Source organism: Platalea leucorodia (assembly GCF_965183815.1).
Source record: "Platalea leucorodia genome assembly, chromosome: 16".
Lineage (NCBI taxonomy): Eukaryota > Metazoa > Chordata > Aves > Pelecaniformes > Threskiornithidae > Platalea > Platalea leucorodia.
The window spans coordinates 13,523,236-13,546,798 of NC_138838.1; the positions used below are offsets into that span (position 1 = coordinate 13,523,236).

The 23,563-nt window shown below is 57.8% G+C and overlaps 3 protein-coding genes across 6 annotated transcripts; all 3 read right to left on the reverse strand.

The window, feature by feature from the left end:
- Positions 1-242: 242 nt before the first annotated feature.
- UNC119 (unc-119 lipid binding chaperone) lies at positions 243-14,086 on the reverse strand (the record flags this gene model as incomplete). Of its 2 annotated transcripts, none has more annotated exons than XM_082328582.1 (5): positions 243-805; positions 1,661-1,833; positions 2,787-2,889; positions 3,786-3,899; positions 13,960-14,086. In XM_082328582.1, 5 exons carry the CDS (start codon positions 14,084-14,086, stop codon positions 693-695), a joined length of 630 nt encoding a protein of 209 aa, XP_082184708.1. In that variant the 3' UTR covers positions 243-692. The 2 variants fall into 2 exon arrangements, with proteins under 2 accessions (XP_082184708.1, XP_082184707.1); XM_082328581.1 differs by having other exon boundaries at positions 2,787-2,925.
- Positions 14,087-14,687: 601 nt separating this feature from the next.
- Positions 14,688-18,943, reverse strand: PIGS (phosphatidylinositol glycan anchor biosynthesis class S; the record flags this gene model as incomplete). 3 transcript variants are annotated; one of them, XM_082328579.1, is made up of 12 exons in its annotated part: positions 14,690-15,250; positions 15,412-15,622; positions 15,989-16,089; positions 16,214-16,359; positions 16,622-16,736; positions 16,839-16,981; positions 17,318-17,516; positions 17,683-17,774; positions 17,936-18,025; positions 18,452-18,563; positions 18,631-18,770; positions 18,862-18,943. In XM_082328579.1, 12 exons carry the CDS (start codon positions 18,941-18,943, stop codon positions 14,975-14,977), a joined length of 1,707 nt encoding a protein of 568 aa, XP_082184705.1. In that variant the 3' UTR covers positions 14,690-14,974. The 3 variants fall into 3 exon arrangements, with proteins under 3 accessions (XP_082184706.1, XP_082184704.1, XP_082184705.1); XM_082328580.1 differs by having other exon boundaries at positions 14,688-15,250; positions 16,214-16,305; positions 18,631-18,898; XM_082328578.1 differs by having other exon boundaries at positions 14,689-15,250; positions 18,631-18,898.
- An 855-nt stretch (positions 18,944-19,798) lies between these two features.
- On the reverse strand, positions 19,799-22,173 carry ALDOC (aldolase, fructose-bisphosphate C). Its single transcript, XM_082328019.1, has 8 exons — positions 22,051-22,173; positions 21,763-21,974; positions 21,616-21,670; positions 21,385-21,545; positions 20,965-21,048; positions 20,707-20,881; positions 20,427-20,626; positions 19,799-19,916 (listed from the first exon to the last, which is right to left on the reverse strand). The coding sequence occupies exons 1-8, from the start codon at positions 22,160-22,162 to the stop codon at positions 19,821-19,823; spliced, it is 1,095 nt and encodes a 364-aa protein (XP_082184145.1). The 5' UTR covers positions 22,163-22,173; the 3' UTR covers positions 19,799-19,820.
- Between the last annotated feature and the right edge of the window lie 1,390 nt (positions 22,174-23,563).

Genomic DNA, 23,563 nt, shown 5'->3' on the forward strand with positions numbered 1-23,563 from the left:
TTTGCCTTCATCTGAAATGTAAAAGGACAGTACCTGATTAAAAACAGCTCTGTCACTGAACTGCTGGTCTTCATTGCGAGCTTCAGTGTTTCCGAGATTAAACAGAATATTACATAGAAGGAACAAAACTAAAGGATGAGATACTTATTTAGAGAACTAATCTAAAGATGAAACTTGCTTTTTTAAGATGTTACGCTCGGCGTTTTCAGCTGGATGTACAAGTTAAATTGGCCATGCCTTTGTGGCATTCACAAACAGAAACAAATAAAAACCCCTCTGCATTTGCATCCATCCACTCACGTGGTTTCTCAGACTACATTCTTTGAGAAAGCAATCGTGTCCTGAAAGATACTTGAGGGCAAGAACACAAATCCGCAGAATTAGGGCAAAATCCCCCAGGTCCCACAAGGCCATTTTCAAAGCAGACACTTCAAGAACTTAGGGAACTGGTATCCAAAGATCATTTAGCATTGTAGAACTGCTTAAAGTTCTGAAGAACTGGGTCCGCTTCAAAGCTCAAAAAAGATGAGACTGGCAAATTTAGTCATGAAACTCCTACTGTGGCAAAGAGTCCTTGGTTTGTGGATCCTTGTCCAGTTGACGCTGCGGGCAACTGAACTGAAGGTGTTGGTATCCCTGACGGCTTCGATAGGAAGGGGAGGGCCAGCGCAGGTTGGCTGTCCGTCCTGTGCTCAAGGTCCTCCACTGTACGAATAATCTGCCTTGTTGTGCATCACGAGCTTGTTGTCCACAAAGTAGAAACTGTCCGACTGTGTCTCATACGGATGAAGGATCATCTCCCGAACTGCAGGGGGAAAAAAGAAAAAAAATCAGTGGTGCTGCCCAGCAGCCCTACTGAGGCAACGCTCTGCACTGGGTTTCAGTTACGTTTAATAGCATCGCTCAGACAGCAGCAAACTCTCAAGGGAAAAACCAAAACCAAAACAGGAACCTACCCAAACCGTTCGTTGGCAGTATCTTTTAAAGAACTCGCACATAATCCAAGTATTTTAAGGCACCATACAAAATGTAAGTGTTCCACCTAACCTCAAAACAGCATCACACTAGAGTTTGGGGCTTTTTTGTTTTGTTTTGTTTTAAAAAAAGTGATAAAACAGTGAACTCAAAAGAAATTTGTTCTGGTGTGACAACAGATACGCAGCAGTGCATCACTGTATTTTCCACAGACTGTAATATTAGTGCTGACATACATGATTAGGGGTTGTAAAAAATATACGGTCCCATAGATTTAGTACTGATGCTACTGTGTCTTGGGAGAGAGGAGAGAAAGTAAAACTTATGTTCATACTAAAGCCTCTCAAGCTATCAATATAGCACATCAAACATAACATTTAAGTCACCCTTTTATTGGACTTCTTTTTAAATCTATTTTTTTTGTTGGTTTATAACACAATTATCTTTTTTCTCCTGGACACTGAAGCTTCCCTTTTATGAATTAAAAAAAAACCAAACCCAACTGTCTGGCGGGTGACAAGATACATGCTACTAGAAAACGAAACCTGTACTAACACAGACACAAAACTACCTGGAAGTATTCTACCCTACCCACTTTCTACAGACGGCTCTTAAGAAGGGGCTTCCTCAAAACACCTTAGATTAACATCACTATGTGGCAACCCGGTAATTGAAGAGCGCTTACTGAGATCCTCAGAGAGCTGTGGGAATTCATAGATGTGCTCACAGGTATTTTTACTGCTGGGGATGCAGAACCCAAATTCAAAATCAAAACTCTTAAGCAGTTGATCCCGGAAGTAGTGCCTCTCGATCATGCGGAAGTTATTAATGGGTTTGTCCCCTACTGTGAATTCCACCCTGAAAGAGAAGGACAAGATTGAAGTGAGCTTTCTTCCTTAAGTAAGATTTTCCAACCGTTCCTGAAAGGTAGAAGAGAGCTCTTCTAAAAAAAGCCAAAAATCTAAAGCAATGTTGCAAACCAAATTATCGTTTCCTCTTTTTCTTAAAGCATGCTACAGGGCCACAACATAGCATTACGAATCACAGATTATACTAGATTTTGATTCTTTTTACTCAAGAAAAAAAAAGACATGCAAGACAATTTTACAAACTTAAACTGATGTTCAGTGAAGAAAAGATCCCTCCAACTATACTGGCTAGGCACTTCACTAGATCACTCACTAGAGTGAGTAGTAGAGTTAGCAGTAAGTTAGTAGTAATAGTGTAGTTAGTAGTAATCACTACTAACTTTTACTAAGGAAACAACACACTCTGTCACCTGTATTACAGTAGCAATAACTATGGCCTAAAGCTTTACAGAAAGATACTTTAGGTGTCGCATTTTGGTGTGGCTTATGGACGGATGCAAGCAGTCCTGCCAGACACGTCGAGGATCATTCCGGTACTTAAAGCGTCAAGCATTCCGTCACCGTTTCCCGTGCGTCTATGGATTAATGCTTGGGGGGATGCAATGTGGAAGGCTGCAGACACATCTTCCGAAGCTGGCAGAGCCTCCGACAAACAAACTATAATGTGCAGAAAAAAAGTTGGAATACCTGGATGGTCTGCCCATCCTATTTTGCCCCTTTTAGCATTAATCTCTTCAACCCCATGCCTACTCCTGAGGTAAATAAACAAGCTAAAGGGATGGAGAAAGCAAGGCATCCAGCAAAGATGTTTGGGGATCCTCATAATAACAAAAGATCCCTATTAAATCAACTTCCTGACAGGGTCAACAAGCAGGACCCACTTTTTATAAGATTTCATTTGTTCCCTCTACTAGAAAAAGTAACACAGGAGCAATTACTTACGTGGCTCCCACTTGCCGAAGCCTAAGAAAAGCTGGGGTAAACTGGTAGCGTACAAACCGTCCAGCATTGGGGTCAATGTCCTTCTTGTCATTGTGTTCACGTTCTGGAAAAGCGCAAAGTAAAGCTCTGTCACCGTCGTCTGAGAAACAGAAACCCAGTGAAAAATACTTGCAAGCATACAGTATTGAGTCCTATAAGCCAGGAAACTATTCTGAGATCGCCTGATGATGTGCTTACCCTCTTCCTACCCTCTCTAAGGCGTCCACTACTGGTCCCTCAGACAGAGTATCGCAAGATGGCCCTTCGGTTTGATATACTCCTTATCTTCTGAAGTGACTTACTGCCCTACCTCTGATTCGGGACTGCACTTCACCGCAGCATGTCTGGTTTGCTACCTCTAAGCTACAGAAAACTTCCTCTCACCTGCAGGGAGATGGGGAAGAGTTAAAGGAGCGCTTGATCAGGAAAAGAACGGTTGCCCTGGGTTTTTATTACCACTGGCAACAGGTAACACTGCGATGGTTACAAGTACCCCCTAAAAATTATGAAGAAAAAAATGCAAATTTTCAGTTTGTCTAATTTGCACGATTGACAAAATTTCTCCCTTTTGGAAACACCATTTTCCTGGCTCCTGAGTGAAAGGTGTTAGACTAACAGCTAAACTATGTACAGGGGGATTCTAGCTGATGAACAGCTGAGAAACGAACACATGGTGACCTCCTCCTCCTCCTCCCGGGCTCTGTTTACAACACCCATCTGTCCTTTCTCGCCACAGATGGCAATCACAAGAACACAGCAGCAACAAGTTTTGTTCACTGGGTGGGTGCAAAGGGACACCTGAACCGTATTTCTGCTGCAGGCTGGGACTCCAGCTCTTGCAATTGAGAGCATCTCCTATTTTGGGGAAATGCATCAAGTAAAAGGAGTGGGAAAAGGCAAGAGCAAGCAGATACCAGCATTTGTTTGTTTGTGAAAACAGTATTTTGCATGTGCACTCACCTGACGCTGCTGGTTTGGTGATTTCAAACAAGACTGTGCCAGATTCCATGTCCCGGATTTTGAACCTGGTGAAGTCTATCTTGTAAACATTTTCCTCTGGAGTGCACAAATAATCTGCAGAGGAAAGCAAATTTAAATGAAGGCTGCCCAGAATTACCGGGTATGGCTGGCTGTTCTTTGCAGGTCACCACCAGCAGTGAAAGCAGCCCAAATGCGTCTCCACTGCTACCCTGTTTTTAATCCAAAACTGATGTCTATGAAGACAGCCCCAGCTCTGAATGCTCACACTGCCCTGCTTGGACAGGGCAGGGAAAAGGCTTCTCACCCCAGCACTCGGAGGTCATCACCCTTTTCCAACCCTGTGCCAGCATCTTCTGCACCCATTTCCCCTCTAGGTATTGAGAATAGTCAGCACCTCCATCAAATCCTACCCTTTTCAGTGTAAGAGGCTTTGCCTGTTTTAAAAACTGCCCTCTGGCAACACGCAAGTGCTAAGCAGCTTTGCGAGCACTAAGCCGACTGCACTTAACTGGAACAGGAGTGTCCTGCCTTGGGCCACCGCCCCATCTCCAGCCCTCTGCAGACAAAGGGTGGCCTCTTCTCTCCACCGACGCTTGTCCCATGCAAGGACTTTCCTTCCTCAGCACTGAAAATGGTGTCGAAGCCTTTCCCTGTACTAGGAAAAGTCTGGGAACAGAGCCCTTCCCTGTTTCCACCAGAGGGGGTATCTTGGGGAGAAAGTCACCGTTCCCGCCTTCAGCCTCGCTGCGCCCTGAGACAGCTCCCTGGGAGAGCTCTGCTTCCCTTTCACTGCACACGTAAGCGCAGACTGAAAGCAGCTCCAATAACTTACTTTATCCTGACAAATCTGAATAAATGTTGTACATATACAAGCCAGGTTAGCTTTTGAACAACCACACATCTGCATGCTGTAGGGGACTTGTTTTGGAGGTTCTAAGGTGAGAGTAATACATTCTAATTCTAAGCCCTTTCTCAGCTACTAATTCCTGCTGTTAGTCTGCGTTAATCGCTTATTTCTGTCTGCTTTCCTATTTCTAAAATTCAAATACAGCCATCCACCTAAGGCTTATTCACTGAATATATGACAACAAGTTACAGCGTACTCGGAGATCATCCCTGCCCATCACAACCCCTACTTCAGCGCCGGCAGAAAACCTCGGGTACCTACATTATGGTTGAGGGTTATGGGCAGTGGTTAGCACATCCCATAGATAAGGAGTTAATAAAAGATTGCTGTGGTATAGTAAAAGCACATCCCAAATGCCATGCATTGCAACTGCCAGACAGCAAGGCTCCCATGCTGGGATCTGTAATTACAGAAATCAGGCCCCTCCGCGGTGAGAGACAAAGCTAGCTGTAGTCAGCACTGGGGAAGATTGCTCCTAGGCGCTGCTGAGCGTGGACTGCACATCCAGCACCTGTACTGTCCTAGAAGCCTTTTATTCTTTGCAAATCTCCTTAACTTGGAGAGCTGTCCCAGTGCTCGCTGGCACAAGGCACAGAGGTGTTAATCTCTGGACCGTTTTACTGCTCTCCATCGTCACCACCAGACGGTGAATGCTCAAAGGAATGGGCTTTAGGAGACAGGACTGTTTGGAGCATCTCTGGCATCTGGCAGGGAGGCTTCCCTTTCCTATCAACACAGCACAAAGAAAAACTATCACCAGTACCCACACTGTCAGGAAGAACAAGAAAAAAGCTCAACATTTTTATTACCACAAGAAAACACAAGCCTACTGTTAGATGAAATAGCCTAAGAACTGCACAAATCATCTTTTCTGTCTTTAATAGTAGCCAAAGAGATGGGACAGAAATTTAAATCAACCCCTTGCCTTAAGCCCCAACGTTTAGCAGTCCTCAGGTAGATGTCCTGCAATTACACGATGATTTTAGGTTTTAACACATCAGCCAGCCCAAATTCTTAACCCGTCCCACAGCCTCCCCGCTCCAAGCAGCCGCATGCAAAACACAAATTGCCAGAAGCAGGCACAGCTTCCCACAGTCCCGGCTTCGCCTCCCTCGGCCCACGGCCGCGCTCGGCCCCGCTGCTCTCCGCGAAGGCCATGGGCTGCACCAGAACAGGCTGCCGGTCGCCTGGGAGCCCGGGACACCTTCCCTAGAGCACGCAGGCAAAGTCTGAAGCCGCGTTTGTCTGCAAGTTAATTATTAAGTGTTTTTCCTCCTGCAGAATTCCTGCCCATCCAGCACCATGGCAACAGCTTCATCCCCCTCCTTGGCAGCAGCGTTGCTGCAGTAACAGTGTCCGTGAGTCATCTGGAGGAGAGGAGCGCAAAGCAGAACCACCAAGAGGAGTAAACCCCAGGCAGAATCCCCAGCAGGCTCCTGCTCATTGATGTTTGCACCCCTGCACTATATTTTCCAAGTCTTTTTGCACTGAAAATATTTTAAACCTTTTTTTTTTTTTTTCTTTTTAAGTCAACATGCCAGTATCTAACTGGATGACATCTGGGAAGATTAGCTGCCAGAGTACTGCAATCAAGTGGTTTTTTCCTCCTCTGGCAGTGCCCAGTCTCCTAGCAGGAAAAAAATGAGGTATATATATTCCTTTCAGTCTCTATTAAATTTGCTTGCTGCAATTCCTGTTCAAAAATCAAAGTAGCCACATGCTGGTTCTTCCCCCCGTACATAACAGAAGCCCGCAGCTACACTGGAAGGTCTTATTGGCAATGGGCTGCTTGCAATTGGCAGATACTTCTGTTTAGCTGAGCACTGTCAGATTTGCTAATCTCATCCCATACATACTTATTTTTAAACTACTGTAGGGCCCAGTTGCCCACACTTCCGTGACGCACTTAAATGTATCATCTGCCTTCATTATCCTAATTCACCGTCACCACAAGTTGGGGAATGGAGGCAGCATCCGTGTCTATTTTCATTAGACATGAGGCAGCTCAAACCTCCATTGAGTGAAGTCAATCATTACAAGAAAGGTGGGCTTGGTCTCTCAGGACAGAACATTTTCTCGTTTCTTCCACTTCCCCTGAACCAGGTTGCGTTGTTTCCCGTTAGTAACCAAATAATCGTGGTATCTCCCTGAACAAGCCTTCAGTACTCACCCGATTCAGGGCTGACAGAGAGCACAGGCTGAACAAGGGATGAAGGGATGGACACATCAGCACGGCCTTAGGCAACCCAACAGATTGGCTTTTGTCCTGAAGTACCGACATTAAGTAGTGCAAACACAGGTGGTGGAGGAGCATTTCCTACTCCTTCCTAAAGCCCAGTGAATTGCCATATCCCAGACCTCCACACCCAAACTCTTCCTGGAAACAGTTCACCAACTGAGTTGAACTTGTTCTCAAAGCAAAGAGCAAACTCTTGCAATTTGCCCAAGCCTGGTATTAGCAGCTACTTCTCACTCACCTCGCTATTCTGGTGCCTGGTATTCTCACTATATGCTGGTGCCTCTGCAGCTTCTTTCCCATAATCTCTCTATCATGCCCAAAGATCTGCAACTCCCCACTATTGGAGACATTTTCTCTCTTAAGTCCTACCATGGTTTTGAAGAGTTTGGAAGCACAATTAGCAACGCTGCGGTGGCCTCAGGAAGCAGCAGAGGTGATGAACTTCCTGAGCCAGCCACAATGGATTCCTTCATGGATTCCTTCATGGATTCTCCTGTTCCCTTTGCATGAAAAAGTCATTCCAAAGAAACCCCAAACAGCAATCCATAGTGAGGCACTCATTAAGAGGTCTCTAGCTTTGCTATCGGAACCAGCGGAGGCTCATTCCCTGTTTACAGTTCTGAGGCGGCACCTCCACCGCCCAATCCAGAGGAGAGCCGGTTCTCATCCAGGAAACCTTCCTCCCCTCCCCGAAACAACCAAGACTGCAAAAGGAACCGGCAGAGGAGCCTAGGCAATGACGGCAGGCACTGCCTATTCTCTTGTGAACAATGGTACGCTGTGGACCCTGGTGCATGTTTCCAGCCATGTATTTTAGCAAGCTGGTGTTACAAAGGAGCACAAAAGGTGAGGGATAATACAACGCTAGATAATACAAGAAGAAAGCTAATGAAGGCACTTTCTCCTCCTGCCCTCTCCCTGTTATTACAGTCATCCAATGAAGGAGATTAGGCATTTGATCCTCATCAGAGAAAGCTAAAAGTCGATCCTATATTTTCAGACTTCCTTTGCAACTACCCCACCAGGCACGTTTTATCCAGAGGAGTTCATGGGCAATAGGGCTAGCACTCAGTGTGCTCCTTTCAGGAGCCCTTCTCCTTCTCTGCAACCAGGAGAAAGCACACGTCCCCTCTCACAGACATTACAGATATTTCTGCGGTGCTCATCAGAGCGTCTACGCTCAGATCAGGCAGCTCCTATTTTAAGGCTTTAATAGCCCACAAAGGAAAGCAGAGTGTACCTGGGGTAAGAAAGAATTCAAAATCTGGTCATGACAATGGGTGTAAAACAGGAGGATGCTTTACAAGAAACTGATGCAACAGCAGTGACTTGTAATAGGGACGTCTCTCCCCAACACAGGCAATAACAAGAATCTGAGGAATGAGAAGGCTCCTATTTCTTAACACGCATTAGCCAACAAGGTCAGAAGCTATTTTGAAGACAACTCCCAAGACATAAGACAGGTATAAAGCAAAGACAACACCAGATTAATTGCTAGGAGCTGGAGATTAGGAGATTATCAGATTGAAGAGTCTCAGGAGGAAGCGAGCAAAAATAGCACGAACCCCATGAAGATGCAGAGCAGGGATGCAGGACAGAGGGCGAGACCTCAAGGGGAAGGCAGGGCAAGTTCCAAGCAGTATTGATATTCCTGCTTAGACAACCAGAGTTCAATTAAAGAAAAAACTAAACCATTTCCCCTGCCCTCTGCCTCAGCAGTTCAAGTCCCGTAAGGAGAGAGGCAGAGAAGCAAGCTAAGCCAGCCAGGATCCACGCCAGTTCTAAAGCCCTGGGATTTGGATAAGCAAAGACAGCGGGGGCAAACGGGGAGGGGGGCACCTGCAGCCCTCCCGCCAAGCTCAGTAATTAGGCTGCTCTGAATGCCCCAGAGGAAAAATCTTGCCCCAGGAGGATCCCACAGGAGTTCTTCTGCAGCGGCACATTTACTGACAACGTTGTGACTGACGCGGAGGGGGACACCCCAGCAGGCTCCAACCTGGGGCTCTTACAGAGGTCCCCACAGACCCTAGGGTGCCCGTGCCCCCCGTCAGCCGGCCTTGCCACACCACGCGCCCCGTCCTGCTGCACGGCTCACCGGGCTCTGCTCTTTGTGGCAGCCTGCTCATCCTCTTTTTTTTTTTTTTTTTTTAGGTAGAGCTTCCCAGACTTCACCCTTTTCACCCTTTCACAATTAATCTGATCACAGCCCTCCAGGCCTTGTTAAGGAAGGACGGAGCTGCTCTTCCCCCATCCCCAAGCATCCAAACTCTCTTTCCAGCCCTCCGCCCCCTTGTTCCTGCTGATTGCACTCAAAGTCTGAAACCACGTGCACAACATCATTAACAAAATCAGCTCACTTTCCTCTTACGCGGGGCTAAGCCAAAGCAACCAGGCCCTGCCCAAAGCCCCCGCTGACTCCCCCGGCGTGTGCCACAGCTTTCTCTCACCTTTGCCATTTCCACCAGGGACGGCCCGCGCCCAAACAGCGGCAGAAGGAGGAACCCACCCCGCTGCCAGCCCGGCACCCTGTGCTACACACGCACCATGTGTGCTGCCCCGGGAAATCTTAACAGCCCATATTGTACTGCGAGACTACTAAAAAAACCCTTCATCTACCCAACACTTGGAGCCGCGCGTTATCACAAAGCCTTGAAAAGGTTCATAACGTATGTGCTGCTGCCGAGGCAAGGAGCCACGGTGAGAGCAGCTGACACCGCTCTGGGATATTGCTCTGCAACAAGAAATCAGCATATCAAAATGCTTTGACACATCACAGCCCTGGACAACTCGGAACAGTGCTTTATTAACCTCCTCACAAACACCCCCGGCTAACCAGAGCTCCTAGTACAATAAATTTTCCCAAATAATTGGGGAAGGAAAGGAAAGTCGTGGTCTAGGAACAGCTTTGAAGATTGATTCGCACGCATCAGCCTCCCATTAACACCACAGGGAAACTGGTATGAAAGTCACCCGTGAAGGGCCTGCCCTGACCGACCCGTGGAGGCAGCCCTCTGCCAAGCCGGCCTTTAGCTAAAGCTGCTAAGAAAAGTCTCAGAGAAATCCTAAATGACAGCTTGGGGAAGAGATTAGTTTCAGAAATGATTAAGTGTGTGTTCCTTATTTTTAGGTTTTGTTTTGTAATTGTTTCCAAGTATGTAATCAAGTATTTAGCATTTGGTTTGCTAAAATAAAAGAAGCCTTAGAAAAAAGCTTAAAAGATAAGCTTTAACCTACTATTACAGACAAACTGTAGAGGCACCTGAAGCTGCGATAAGCAGGGCAGTCTCAGAGGCTGAAGCTTGCCTTTCCTTATGTATCTGAGCCTGGTACTATTGCACAGTGGCAAAAGGGGAAGGCATTACGGGGGCTGCAATATCATCTTTCTGCTGACCACCGATGACTCTAACCCCAAAGATGGAGGAAGAAATTAAAGCTCTGCTTGAATTAGCCTTGCCCTTCAGCGAACGTGGGAGTAGCACAGCGTGACCCAGCGAAGCTGCGAGATGCAGCGTGGTCAAAGACACGAGGGACAGTGCCCAGGGACGACAGGCCCCAGCTCCTCCGCTGGCTCCACGAAGCAGGACACGGTGTTTGCAGACACCGACATCCCAGTAACTGCAGACTCCTCTGATCCTCTGGCTGCTTCGGTAATTAATTGCAATTTGAACCGAGCTCTGCCCCACTCCTTTGCTAATCCTAAATTAATCACGTCGTAAGGTTTTTCCTCTTTTTGTAATCGCAGTTGTGTGAGCAAGTAACAAATCCTGCTAATTGCAAAGAAAATGCTCCATTCGCCTTATACCTAATCCAGCTGGAGCAGCACCAGAGCCAGCCCAGCCAAGAGGCCCAGCTATTCCAGGGCAGCACCCCAGATCCATCAGGCTGGACCCTAGCACGCCCGGAAACGTCATGGCCCTGGAGCTGCTGGAGAATTTAACATTGAAAGGACGCAGCATATGCAGGACAGTTTGCACAGCTCCCCCTTTAAGCTTATTAGAGGCACATTACGAGCAGAGCCCAGCTGGCTCCTCTGGCTGGTTACAGACGGGTTTCTCTGGGTTAGCAGTAAGCGCGCTTTTGCCACAGAGCCACATCCTGCACCTCCACCCTCCCAGCCTGAGACATTTAACATCTGGTCATTTATCAGCTGTACCTATTGCAGAGGAAGCCCAGCTGTGCTCCCTGATGCAAAAGTAAGGGCTCTCCCCAGACCCAAACGCCCGAGCAGGGCTAACAGCCCGCCCGCATGCTGCCTGGTCAGCAGGTAGCAACCACAAGCAGCAGCTTGGCTCCAGAGAGACCGGCTCGTCCAGGGCTGCAGGGCGAGCACATTTGCCCGGTGTATCAGGAAGCATCGAGGAGCTCCGCAGCAGGCAGAGCGAGCATAAAACAGCAAACCCTAGCTCCAAAAGAGCGTCTGCAAGATCAGCACACCCCAGGCACGTGCAGGGCTGCAAGGGCCCTCCCGGGCGTGAGCACGGTGCCCTGCTGCCACAGGCAGCCACGCTGTGCAGTCCCTTTTGTACCCGGATCCATGCCATACTCCATACAGCAGCTAGGATTCTGCCTCTCGCCACGCACACTGGAAGGCCACTCAGAAATACGCAGACTACTCGTGGTGTAAGCATTTCTAAACCACACGTTCCTGCAGTACCAAGCCCTCCTCTAACATGGTTCATCCTGGGCTTTGTTTGCTGAAGCAACATTAAAACGTGGCCAGACCACCCCAGGTCCCTGGGCAGCACAGAGCTGAACCGCAGCCCCTCGGCAGTGCGAGCTACTGTGTTACTGGCCAATGAGTTTGGATAAAGATGAATTATGCTTCGTCTGGAACAAAGGACATCCAGGGCACCAGGACATTCCACCACCAACTTCAAACTGTCTGAAGCACTGCAACTTTGGGCATCAAAACCAGAACTGCTGAAACAGCGCATTGTGTCTGCCCCAACGCAGCATCTCCACGGGAGAGGTTGGGGCTGGGGTAGCCATGAACTTCTCTCCCACAATCTGGTCCTTCCTCCTCCCTGCAGCATCCTCTGCTCGGAGCAGAAGACTGAAACGGTTTCACGTTGGTATTTTTCGCAATCTGTTTTTAAGAGCTTGCTGTGGTGCATGGAAATGAAAAAAGGCCACAGAATGACCCAAATAATCATTACGTGTTAAGGATCAGAGAAATATTCTTGTATCTTTGCTCTCTGTGTTAAACCCACCACGTGGAAAATCGAACTTGAAAAGGGGTGCTGCAAAATATTCCTAGGTAGTAAGATACAACATGCTCAACGTGGATGTGTTGTATACCTGTATGCCCAAATGCACACCAAGGATTTCAGGTGTGGAGAGCATCTGCTGGCTCCCATGTACCCAGCAGGACAGACAAGCGCTTCCCATGAGAAGGCATTGCTCATTGCAGTGCCTGGTTCATGTTCGGCATGACCCATCTGCACCCCTGCGCTACCCTCGTACCATCAAGTCTCATAGCAGGAGGGGCGCAAAGCATTTTCATGTGTTTTGCATCCTCCCTGTACTCCAGAGCGCTCTGCCCCATGGTTGGAAGAGGCAAGCGACAACCAGCTCCGCTCCCAGCCTGGCTCTGAAGCCAGCGTGACCAGCTCAGCCTTCTTGTGCCCCGGGAGCGTGGGTGCTTGCCCAGAGCCGTGCACCATCCACACTGGCCAGAGCGATGCCACAGGAGGCCTGCACGCCCCGGGAGCGAGGGTGCGGCGTAGCCACGTGCCTGCAGCCTCCCCAGACAGCATCGCCGAAGGCAGGGACACGCCGGCTACCATAGAGCAAGCACGCGAAGTGCTTCATGTGGCCATCACTTGGGTTCACCATCCGACTGCTGCTCCTTGGGTATGCTGGCAGTACGCTTCAGCGCCTGCTGCACAGCTCTTCCTGCTACAGGCAGGGCCTTACGGGCCTGGGCAGTGAACCACGCTGCATCTTACGCATCAGAGCGCCTCAGCTCGGAGAAGGGGACCCAAGGACCCCGCAGCATCAGCAGCCCCTCTTTCAGAGGAGCCTCTGTAACCCCTTCCTGAGGGCTAACACCAAGCCCCCACAGGGCTTTCCTCCTGCCCTCCCTTCCACCCCGCTCACCCCACGCAGGCCCCCGGGGCTGCCTGCATGCACCAGCACTCATGGCCGCATCCTTCCTCTCCAGGGCTCATCACATTCCTCTCCAGGGCTCGTCACACCGCACAGCCCTGGCCTGCGACGCGAAACCTGCTCCAACACCGCATGGCAGAGCGCTCCAAGGCAAGGGAGCGCGGCCGGACACCCAGGCCAGCCCCCTCCTCCCCACCAGCGTTCCTCGCCCCTGCCCAACCTGCTGCCCGCAGAGAGGTGACCCAAAGGTCCCAGGACTTGCAAAAAGGTCTTTTTGGGGGCAGCGGGGCAGGCCACCCCCGGACGTTGCTGATGCCTTCTCCCAGCCTGGCGTGCTGCCACCCCCGCAGGTCCGAGGCAGCTGCCTGGTCCCGACCGAGCTGTTCTGCCAAGCACAGCAAACCCTCCAGCCGGCCCGCTCCCGCGCCTGCCGTCCCCTGGGGATGCTCTCAAGACCAGCGGTGCTATGCTGGGGAAAGAGAAACTGGTGGGGTGCAGGATGGGTCTATAGCGAAGCCCCCCGCCACGGATCCAGCCTGCCCCCCAGCCCCGCCGCTGCGGGCACGGTCCAGGGGCTCAGCCTGGCCCAGCCCCGCACAGAGGCGCACAGACACGGGCGAGGGGCGATGGGGAGCGCACCGGGGAGCAGCTCGCCACCGACCTCCGACGCCGGGGGGGCTGCTGCTGCGCAGCCGGTGCATCCCCGGGTGGAGCGGGGGCCGCATCCCCAGCCCCGAGCCTCGGATCCGGGGCTCCCTGGTCCTCAGGCGGCACCCGGACCCCAGGGGCACCGCACCCGGGGGGGCCCTGCCCGCTGCGGCACCGCAGCCCCGCTCCTTGCCCCCGGGGAGCCGGTCCCGCCGCCTCCCCGGCCCGGGCAGCCGCCCCCCGGTACGCACCGCTGGTGACCCGCTGCAGCCCCAGCACGTCGTCGGGCCCGATCAGCGCCTTACGGCCCAGCTCCTCCTCGGTGCGCGCCGCCGCCCCGGCCCCGGCCCCGGCCCCGCCGCTCTTCTTCACCTTCATGGCCCCGCCGCCGCCGCTGTGAGCGGCCCCGGCCCCGCTGCGCGCCGCCGCCGGCCCCGCCGCACCGGGAGGGGCATCGCCGCCCCGCCCGCCCCGCGGCCCGCCCCCGCGCCGCCCCGCACCGCCCGGCCCGGTTGGGGATGGGGGGGCTGCTCCCAGAGCCCCCCGCCACGGGGGCAGAGCCCTGCGTGCCCCCCCGAACCGCGGGGGTGTGGGACAGCCCCTACACCGCCCCCGAGAGCGGGGGGGAACAACACACCCAGCATGGGGGGCACGGCCACCCCCCCAGAGCCTCAGGCGGATACACGGAACGGGGGGCTGCACCCCATTTAAGTGTAACGGCCCTGGGGAGGCTCCAGCCCGACACCCATCGAGAAGAGACAGAGTCCCTTAGGAACTACCCCCCCCAGCTGAACCCCAAAAGTGTCCCCCCCAACAAGCGCTTTGGGCCAAACGCCCAGGGGACAGGAGCCAGAGCCCATAAAGCAAGGGGGGGTGCAGGGGCAGGCAAGCTGGGCGAGGGGACGGTAGGGCAATGGGCACGCACAGAGCGCCGGGTCATCCACCAGGGTTTTCCTTTATTTACACAGCAGCTTGTTCTGAACACAGTGCAGGGCCAGGGGGTGCACGCAGGGAGCCCCCTCCCTCCTCTCGGAGCTCAGCCTTTCTGGGTAGAGGGCTCAGGACCCAGACCGAGAGCATCTCCCCACCCTCAGAGCAGCCGCTCTTCCCACTCCCACCTCTTGGCCGGGGCAGACCCGAGCTGAGGCGTCAGGCCTGGCCCTGAGCCCGTTCTGGGGCGCCTTCTTGGGCTGTGGGTCCGTGACAACATGCTGCACGAGGTGGGGACAGCCCCAGCCCCAAAGACAAGGCAGCATCGCGATGGGCTCAGTCTATCTTGGTGGGCTCCTTCTTATGCTGCCTGGCCTCCCGGACGATCTTGGCCAGGGAGAGGAGAATGGGGACAGCCATGGGCAGGAAGAGTGGGATGTAGATGGCAAATTTCTGGTCATCAGGGAAGTAGAGGAGATGGAGGAGAGATGGGTCAAAGAAGGCCCGCTCAGAGGAGGTGACTGCCTCCTTGCTGGCCTGGAAAGCCGAGTGCAGGTGGCCCGTGGCCAGCTTAGCCATGGCGCTCTGCGCTGAGGCCACTGCTTGGTACACCTGTGCAGGAACAACACTGACAGTCAGTCCCTGGAACAAGCCTGGGCGCCTCGCTCGCTGCCAGGCCTGGGCAGCACCACACCAGCGAGAGCTCATGGTCTGCACAGGCACGGTGACGCCCGGCCCCCTCCGCTCCCCACCTCGCAGTACCCCAGCTCTACCTCAGAGGCAACGTCATCTTTGATGACAATGTTCCCAATCTTGTCCAGGAGCTGGGCCAGCGAGGTCAAGGTGGTGGACACGGTGGCGACGTTCTCCACGGTGTGGGCCCAGAGCAGGCGGTCCAGCTCCCAGTCAGCCAGCCCCTCGTTCCCTGGGCTCTCCAGCAGGATCTCGGGGGGCAGCTCTTCCCGCGATAACCCAAACAGTAACCTGGGAATAGAGGGGAAGGTCCCAGCCAGCATCACAAGCCTGCAGTCCCACATGTGCTCCCCACTATTCCCCTTCCCTGCTGCATTCAGCCTCGGCAGGGCTCAACCCACACCTGATGGCCTCCTGCAGAAGGGGCAGGACAAGTCTCCCACCCCAGGAGATGGCAGATACGCCCACACCCCTGGCCAGAGAGCAGTGCTGGTCCGTGGTCAGCACTTCAAAGGCCACGAAAAGCCACCCTCAGCCTCCCAGAGCCCACAGAGGAGCAAACGAGCTGCATAGGCACAGCCTGCTCTGACCCCGTCGATTTCCACGCGTGCCAGGAGAGCACACAGAGGGCCCAGGGAGGGAAGAGCACATCCTCACCGGAGCTGGGCCAGGAAAACCTCCATCACTCGCACCATGTCCACATCCACGTGCAGTGGGAGAGAGGCTTGGGGGGAAGCAGGGGCTTCAACGTTGTAAACCTGCAGGAGAGTGTGTCAGCGAGGCACAGCCGGAGCCCTAGGGCTGGCAGGGCTGCCAGCACTCGCTGGGGACGGGGAGCCACCGCCTTCCCTGAGCACTGCCAGCACCCCCACGGCCCCGTACCATGATGCCGCCCCAGCGGGGGCTGTGGAAGGCGTTGGTGCTCACTGGGGCTCCGTCCTTGTCCTGGATGTACAGAGGGGAGTGGGAGCGCTCTGGCACATACAGCAGGAAGTTCAGCACAGGGTAGAGTGAGGCAGCGCTGGACCCTGCAGCGGGACAGAGTCAAAGAACTCCCCTGGCCGGCAGGGACAGTGAGAGCAGATGGCCCGCACGCAGTGCTGGGGCAGAGCCCAGCCCTGCTCCTCCTTCCACGGCAAGCCCCAAGCAGCACTGCCAGCCCAGCAGGCCTCAGCCACCCTCGCTCCCATCTGGGGTGGGCAGGGCACGGTGCTGTGGGGAGGGAAGGGGCATAGGCCAAAGGCACAGCTATCCCCCCTCCCTCAGCAGAGCCAGGAGCGCAGTGCTCACCCAGCCTGGCCTCCACAGGGTTGATGACGTGTGGGAGGCTGTGGGCGCTCAGGAGAAAGCTGGAGGACTCCTTGTCAAAGCGTGGCGTCACTCCTAGGACAGCGTAGTACAGGATCTGCAGGCACACAACAAAGACGTTGCTGGCAGAGAAGCGTGTCCCTGGGGCACCCGGGAAGGCCAGGGCTGGCCTCTCCTCATCGCCTCTCCCAGCCCTCACCTGTGAGTCAACAGAGAAGTTGGCCACCAAGCTCAGTTTGTCCAGGACAGGCTGCACGTAGCGGTTCACGGCATCCTCGATGTCCCAGTGCACGGCGTGGGACTTGGGGTCAGGGTTCAGCAGGCTGAAGGTGATCTCATACCCTGCCGAGGACCCACAGCCTGTGTGGCACTGGCACGGCCATCGCCCGTGGATGCCAAGGCTGGCACGCAGCCGTGACAGAGCTCCCAAGAGCAGCAGGACCCAATCCTCTCCTCCCTAGCCCTCCCCGATGTGGGGTTGTGCACCAGTACCCCAACACACAGCAATCACAGCACGGGTCCTGGCCCAGAGCAACTGCCAGCGGCAAAGGCAAGACCCCAGCGTCTGTTACCCCAGAAGACATCCAGGGATGCTGCAGGAACAGCAGGAACAGCACCTCCCCCAGAGCCAGCGGCCTTCCCCGGATCAGGGAACGGGGCTGGGGCTCATGTCCGTACCCAGGCTGGATTTCAAGTGCCGTCGGGCGTCAGGGCCAAGGTGGCCGCCAGGCACGCGGTCCGAGAGGGCGGCGGCGATGGAGCTGTCCGTGAAGGACATCACCTGCATGAGCTGCCGGAGGCGGGTGCGGAGGGCGGCCAGCCCCCCCCCAGCCCTTACCAGGGCGCTGCGGTGCTTCCCCACGTAGACGCTGATGCCCTGGGGAAGGGGCAGGGGTGAGGGCCGGGAGCGAGCTGGCTCCTGCCAACGCGCTGGAGGACGGCACGGTGCCACCTGCAACAGCCTGGGGACGGATGCCTCCCCCCAGGGCACCTTCGAGGGGTGAAGTACGCAGAGGCTAGCACCGCAGGGTGCTGCTCCCTACCTGAGGCAGAAGAGAGGAGGTTTCAGGGACCACGTACACGGTCAGGGAGCCCAGTGAGGCATCCTGTAGCAGGTGCAGAGTAGCGTCAGCCTCTGGGGAAGTAGGAAGCATTAGGAGGGTTGGGAATTTCACTCCAATCCCTGTCCCGCCCTGAGACGCAGCAAAGCCAAGTCCTCTGCTCAACCGGCCTCAGAAAGAGGAGCCTGCTCCCCCACAGAGCTGCCCCAGCTACCGCGATTCCTTGCCCCAGTACCTCGTGCAGTAGCGACATCCAGCGCTGCCTCCTCTTGAGCTGTAGTGCTGCGATAGACCATCTCGTAGCGGGATGTGACACTGGTTCTCACTGCCGGGGAGAAAGCCCGAGTGAAGCCACTAGTCCCGGCCACCAGGCCCTTTGTAGGAGCCAGGTGCTAACAGGGACAAGGGACAGCCCCAGGAGGACATGTGCCACAGGGTCCTTTGGGCACCAGCTCCAACCTCAGCTGACTGACCCACCCCAGCACGTGGCCTGGGCTGGCGGGCAGGGCAGCCCCACGCCGGCAGGGCACGAGGGATGCTGGTCTCTTCCCTGCGGCACCCTGGGGACCTCGCTGTCCCCACCGCTCCCCTGCCCTGCCCGCTCAGCACGGGATGATGCTAGCGGACACGGGGAGCTCCGGGCCGAGAGCCGGTGCCAGGCTCCTGGGGAGAGGAGCCGCAGGCACACAGAGGCCCCCGGGGAAGGACGAGGCCACCCAGGAGGGCAGGGACAGCCCGAGGGGTCTCTCACCGTTCACGGAGATCTCCGTCTCCTGCACGTCCTTGAACGGCAGCGGCCTCGGCAGGTCCCCGGGCACCGACCCCGGGGCGAAGACCACGGCGACGGGCACGGCCAGCTGGAACTGAGCAGAGGCGTCAGCCCGGGCACCCGGGCACCCGGGCCCGCCGTCCCGGCGCCCCGACGCTCACCGGCAGCTGGCCCAGCCCGTCGATGTCGGCGTAGGGCAGGGCGGCGCGGTAGGTCTCGGTCGTCCTCCACCACAGCGGCAGCCCCAGCACCACGGCGATGGCCGCGAAGGAGAGGGCGGCCCGTCGGCCCCGCGCCCGCTCTGCGGGGACAGCGCTCAGCACCGGCCCGGCTCCCCGGGGACGGGGCGGGGACCGGGCACCCGCGGGCAGGGGCTGGGAGACCGCCGGTACCTGCTTCATCCGCCGCTGCCGCCGCCGCCATCTTCACTTCCGGACCGGCCGAGGAGGCGGGGCCTGCGCGCAGCTCAGCCATCCAGAGCGCCCAGTCCTCACGGCAGCCAATAGGTGTGGAGTGCGGAGAGCGGTAGAGCAGACGGGCGGGCAGCGGCACCAATCAGAGCGCGGTGCGCGCCCTGAGGAGGCAGGCTTTGGCCACGCGGCCGCTACGGGTGCCGCGGAGGGACAAGCGGTGCCTCCGCGCGGGTGGGACGGGGCGCAGCGGGTGCCTGCGCGACGCCGAGCACCGCCGCCGGGAATGGGAGGTGGAAACGGGGAGAGGGGGGAGCAGGGGCTCCCCGGGGGCTCCTCACCCGCCCCATGGTCCCTAGGGAGAACCCAGCCACCCCTCCTGGCTCCCAGAGCCCCGCGATGGGTGTGGGCGGGCTGAGACCAGGCGCAGCTCATTGCATGGGTGAGCACGACAGGCTGCAGCTGCTGCCCGGAGCTGGCGGAGGGATGGGGCAGCACGGTCCCCGCGTACCCCGCGGCAAGGGAGGAGGCGGCACTGCGCTGTCTCTACCGTTTATTCGTTGTTAGGCTATTTGGTACACGGGGTGCACACGGCAAACACAACACAGGCGCCCCAAGGGCGGCAGCGACCGGGACTGCGAAGCTACGGCAGGGCAGGGGCACCCCTAGGCCTCCCCTCCTGCCCCCCACGCGGCCAGGCCTCCCCCCCAGCCTGGCCAGAGCCCCCCGCCAAGGGGCACCTGGGTGGCTCCCTTCGGGGGCCGGAGAGCCCGGGCCCCCCACTTCATCTGCAGACACGGTGGCGTGGGGTCGGCCCGCGGGACGCGCTCCCCTTCCCCTCCCCGCGTGGCGGCTCCCCTGGGTGGCCGGGGTGGAAGCAGGGTGTGAGCGGTGGCGGGGCAGGGGCCGGGGCGGGGGCCGGTGGGGCGCCCAGCCGGGGCTCAGTAGGCGTGGTTGGCCACATAGAGGGACTGCCCGGCGGCCCCCGAGTCGTCCCCGCTGCCCTCGTACTGGCCCAGCGCCGCCAGCCCATTCACCTGCGGAGAAAGGAAACGTCAGTGGCCCCCGTGGGGTATGGCCCTGGGGGTCCCCCAGGCCCTAGGGACACGGCCTTCAGGGCCCCCCATCCCACAGGGACATGGTCCTTGGTGTCCCCGTGCCCTTGCAACACAGCCCTTGGCATCCCCCTCCCATGGGGACAGAGCCCTCAGCATCCCCCATGCCCCCCAACCCTTGTCGTCCCCTGTCACCCCACGGGACATGGCTTTTGGCATCCCTCTTCCCACAGGGACAGAGCTCTCGATGTCCCATGTCACCCTAGGGGGAATAGCCCATCCCGCAGGGACCTGTCCCTTGGCATCCCCCACCGCCCTCTGGGGACACGGTCCTCGCTGTCTCCCATCCCACAGGGGGACAGTCCTGTGTGTGTCCCCACGGGGACCACGGCCTTTGGCATCCCATCCTGTGGGGCATAGCCCTTGGTGTCCCCACCACCCTACGGGACGCAGCCCTCAGTCCCCCTCTCCCGTGGGGACCGTCCGCATCACCTCTGCGCGCTTGACGAACTCCTCAGTGGCGGCGGTGGCGTTGTCCCGCTGCCCGCGCCAGGCGCTGAGCGCCGATGCCTGCAGCGCCCGCCCGTAGGAGAAGGTGAGGGCCCATGGCCGCACCAGCGGGCACGTGTTGATGGCGTTGAGGTTGATGGAAGCCTCCTCCTCGCTCTGACCCCCGGACAGGAAGGTGACACCTGCAGAGAGTGGGGTTATGGCACCAGGGAGGCCACAGAGCTTCCCCCTCCTGGTCCCCGCCATGTCCTGGTGCCGGTACCTGGCACGGCTGGGGGCACAGTGCGGCGCAGGGCAGTGACAGTGGCCATGGCGATCTCCTCGGGGCTGTACTTCGTGGGGCAGGAGTGCCCGGGGGTCACCATGTTGGGTTTCAGCAGGGTCCCCTCCAGGTAGACGTGGTGGTCGCTCAGTGCCTTGTAGACAGCTGCCAGCACCTGGGGAGGACGGGCAGTGTGGAGTCCCCCGGCACAGCACAGTGCGGCACGGTGCCCGCCCTGCTGCCCGCTCCACTGCTCACCTTCTCTGTCACGTACTGGCACCGCTTGAGGTCGTGGTCACCATCGGGCAGGATCTCCGGCTCCACGATGGGCACGATGCCGTTCTGCAAACACCAGGCAGATGCCGTCACAGGGACATCCCTGAGCATCACCCCGGCCCCACGGCAATGTGGGCCAATGCCTGGACCTGGGGGGCAATGCTCAGCCCTGAGCTTCAATGTCCACCCTTGCCGGTGATGCCCGTCCCACAGTGGGGTGATGCCTGGCCCCAGAACATGATGCCCAGTCCCATGGGGTGATGCCCAGCCTAGGAAGGTCAGTTCTGGGCCCCATGGATCTGTGCCCATCCCTGTGGGGCAATAGCTGGCCCCTTAAGTCAACAGCCATCCTATGGGTCAATGCCCATCCCGCGGGGCGATGCCCGGCCACCAGACACGTACCTGCTGGCAGATGCTGGCATAGCGAGCCAGGACGTTGGCGTTCTCCATGATGGCAAGCGTAGAGGGGGTGTTGTCACTGATTTTCAGCACACAGCGCCACTTGGCAAAGTCGGCCCCATCCTTCTTGTACTGGGCACAGCGCTCCGACAGCCCGTCCAGACCTGCCGGGCAGCATGTCAGCCCCACAGCCCCAAACCCCACGGCCCCCGCCCCCCTACCCACTCCACCTACCCTGCGTGGTGGTCTCGCCATCCGTCCCGGCCAGCGGCACGACGCCCTTGTCCACCTGCGGAGAGAAGGGAAAGGCGGCGCTGAGCCTCACCAGCACCCTCCAAGCACCCTCAGCACCCCGCAAACCCACCGGACACCCCCCCACACCTTGATGCCCACGACAATGCCCTTGTCCTTGATCATCTGGACGAAGGGGGTGCCGTCGTCAGCCTTCTGGTACATGGTCTCGTGAAAGAAGATGACGCCTCCGATGCATTTCTTCACCCGGCTGTCGGCACTGAAGAGGATCTGGCGGTACAGCCGGCGGTTCTCCTCTGTGTTCTCCACCCCGATCTGGTTGAGGCGCTTCGCCATGCTTCCTGCGGGCACCCAGCACCCTCGTCAGCCTCAGGCGTGGGGAAAAGCGGTGGTGGGACAGATCCCCCCCACACTGACCTACAGATTCATCGGCGGCCAGGATGCCCTTGCCGGGGGCCACGATGCGCAGCGCGATGTCTGACAGCTCCTTCTTCTGCTCGGCCGTCAGCGCGGGATATTGGTGCGTCATGGTGGCGGTGGCTGCAAGCAGACGGCGGCTGAGTCACGCGCCGGCGGGGCGGCCCCCCCGTCTGCCACGCACCCCCAGCCTGCGGGGACCGGGGACCCCCGGGCCGGGGACCCCCGGCCCTGCCGGTCCGCGGGGCGGGCGCGTTGCCCAAGCGGGCAGCTGCCGGCACCCCGGGACGGGACGGGCAGGGCCTCGTGGAGGATGCCGGGGAGCTCCCAGCCATTTTGCTGCCTGCTCGCCCGCCCCCAGCCCAGCCATCTTGAGGGAGCGCGGCTTGGCGGGGGGCCGGGGCAGGGAACCGGGGCCCGGGGATGGAGATACCCCGGGGCCGGGGATACCCCGGGTGGGAGGTACGCGGGGGACGGGAGCACCCCGGGGCCGGGGATACGGGGGGATGGAAACACCCCGGGAGCGGCGCTGCCAAGGGAGGGAGAGGCCCCAGGGGCGGCACGGCCGGCGCCGGGGTACCCCGGGGCTGGCGATAGGCCGGGGCTGGCGGTCGCCCGGGGCTGGCGCGGCCGCGGGGCCGGGGAAGCCCCAGGGCGCCGGTGCTTCCCCGGGGCGGCGATCCCCCGGCCGGCACCGCCGGAGCTCGGGCTGCGCCAGCCCCGGGGCGTCTCCGGGCTCCCCCCCGCCCCAGCACCCCCATGCCCGAGGCTCCCCCTGCCCCGGACCCCCCAGCCCTGCCCGACCCCCGGGATGCCGGCGCTGCCGCACGGAGACACCCGGAGCCTCGGCGGGGCCGCCCGCTCCCGCCGCCGGGGCCCCTCGGCTGCAGCCCCGGCCGCCCCCCGGCGCCCCGGCTCCCCCTTACCGTGCAGGGCGGGCGGCGGCGGGCGCGACTGCGGGCTGCGCGCTCCGGACCCGCGGTAAATGGGGCTGCGGTGCCGCAGAGCTACGTGACCGGCGGGGCGGCACACGCCAGGACCGGCCCCCCGCCCGCCCCGCCCCCCGCCGCACGCACCCCGCCCCCGGCCGCAGCCCCTGCCGCCGGTGCGGACCCCAGGGTGGCAACCGCGGGTGGGGGGCACCGCTGTGCCGCCCCTCTGCAATCCCCTGCTGCGGGCGGCGACCCATCTGTGCCCCCCTCCCCCGCCAGGGACCCAACTGAGTCAGCCCCCGTCGTGGGCAGGGACCCCCATGGCACCCAGGGACCCCACTGTGCCACCCCAGTGCCACCCCCTGCTGCTGCTGGAGACCCCTCTGTGCCACCAATCCTGCTGTGCCATTCCCGGTTACAGGCAGGGACTCCCCCTGCCACCCCTTTGCTGCTGTTGGGGACCCCACCGTGCCCCCCCCATTGCCACTGCCAACTGCAGGCGGGGACCTTCCCCTCATCACCTCTGGGCCACCCCCGCGCTGGGGACCCCGCTGTGCCACCCCACTGCTGTGCCGGGGACC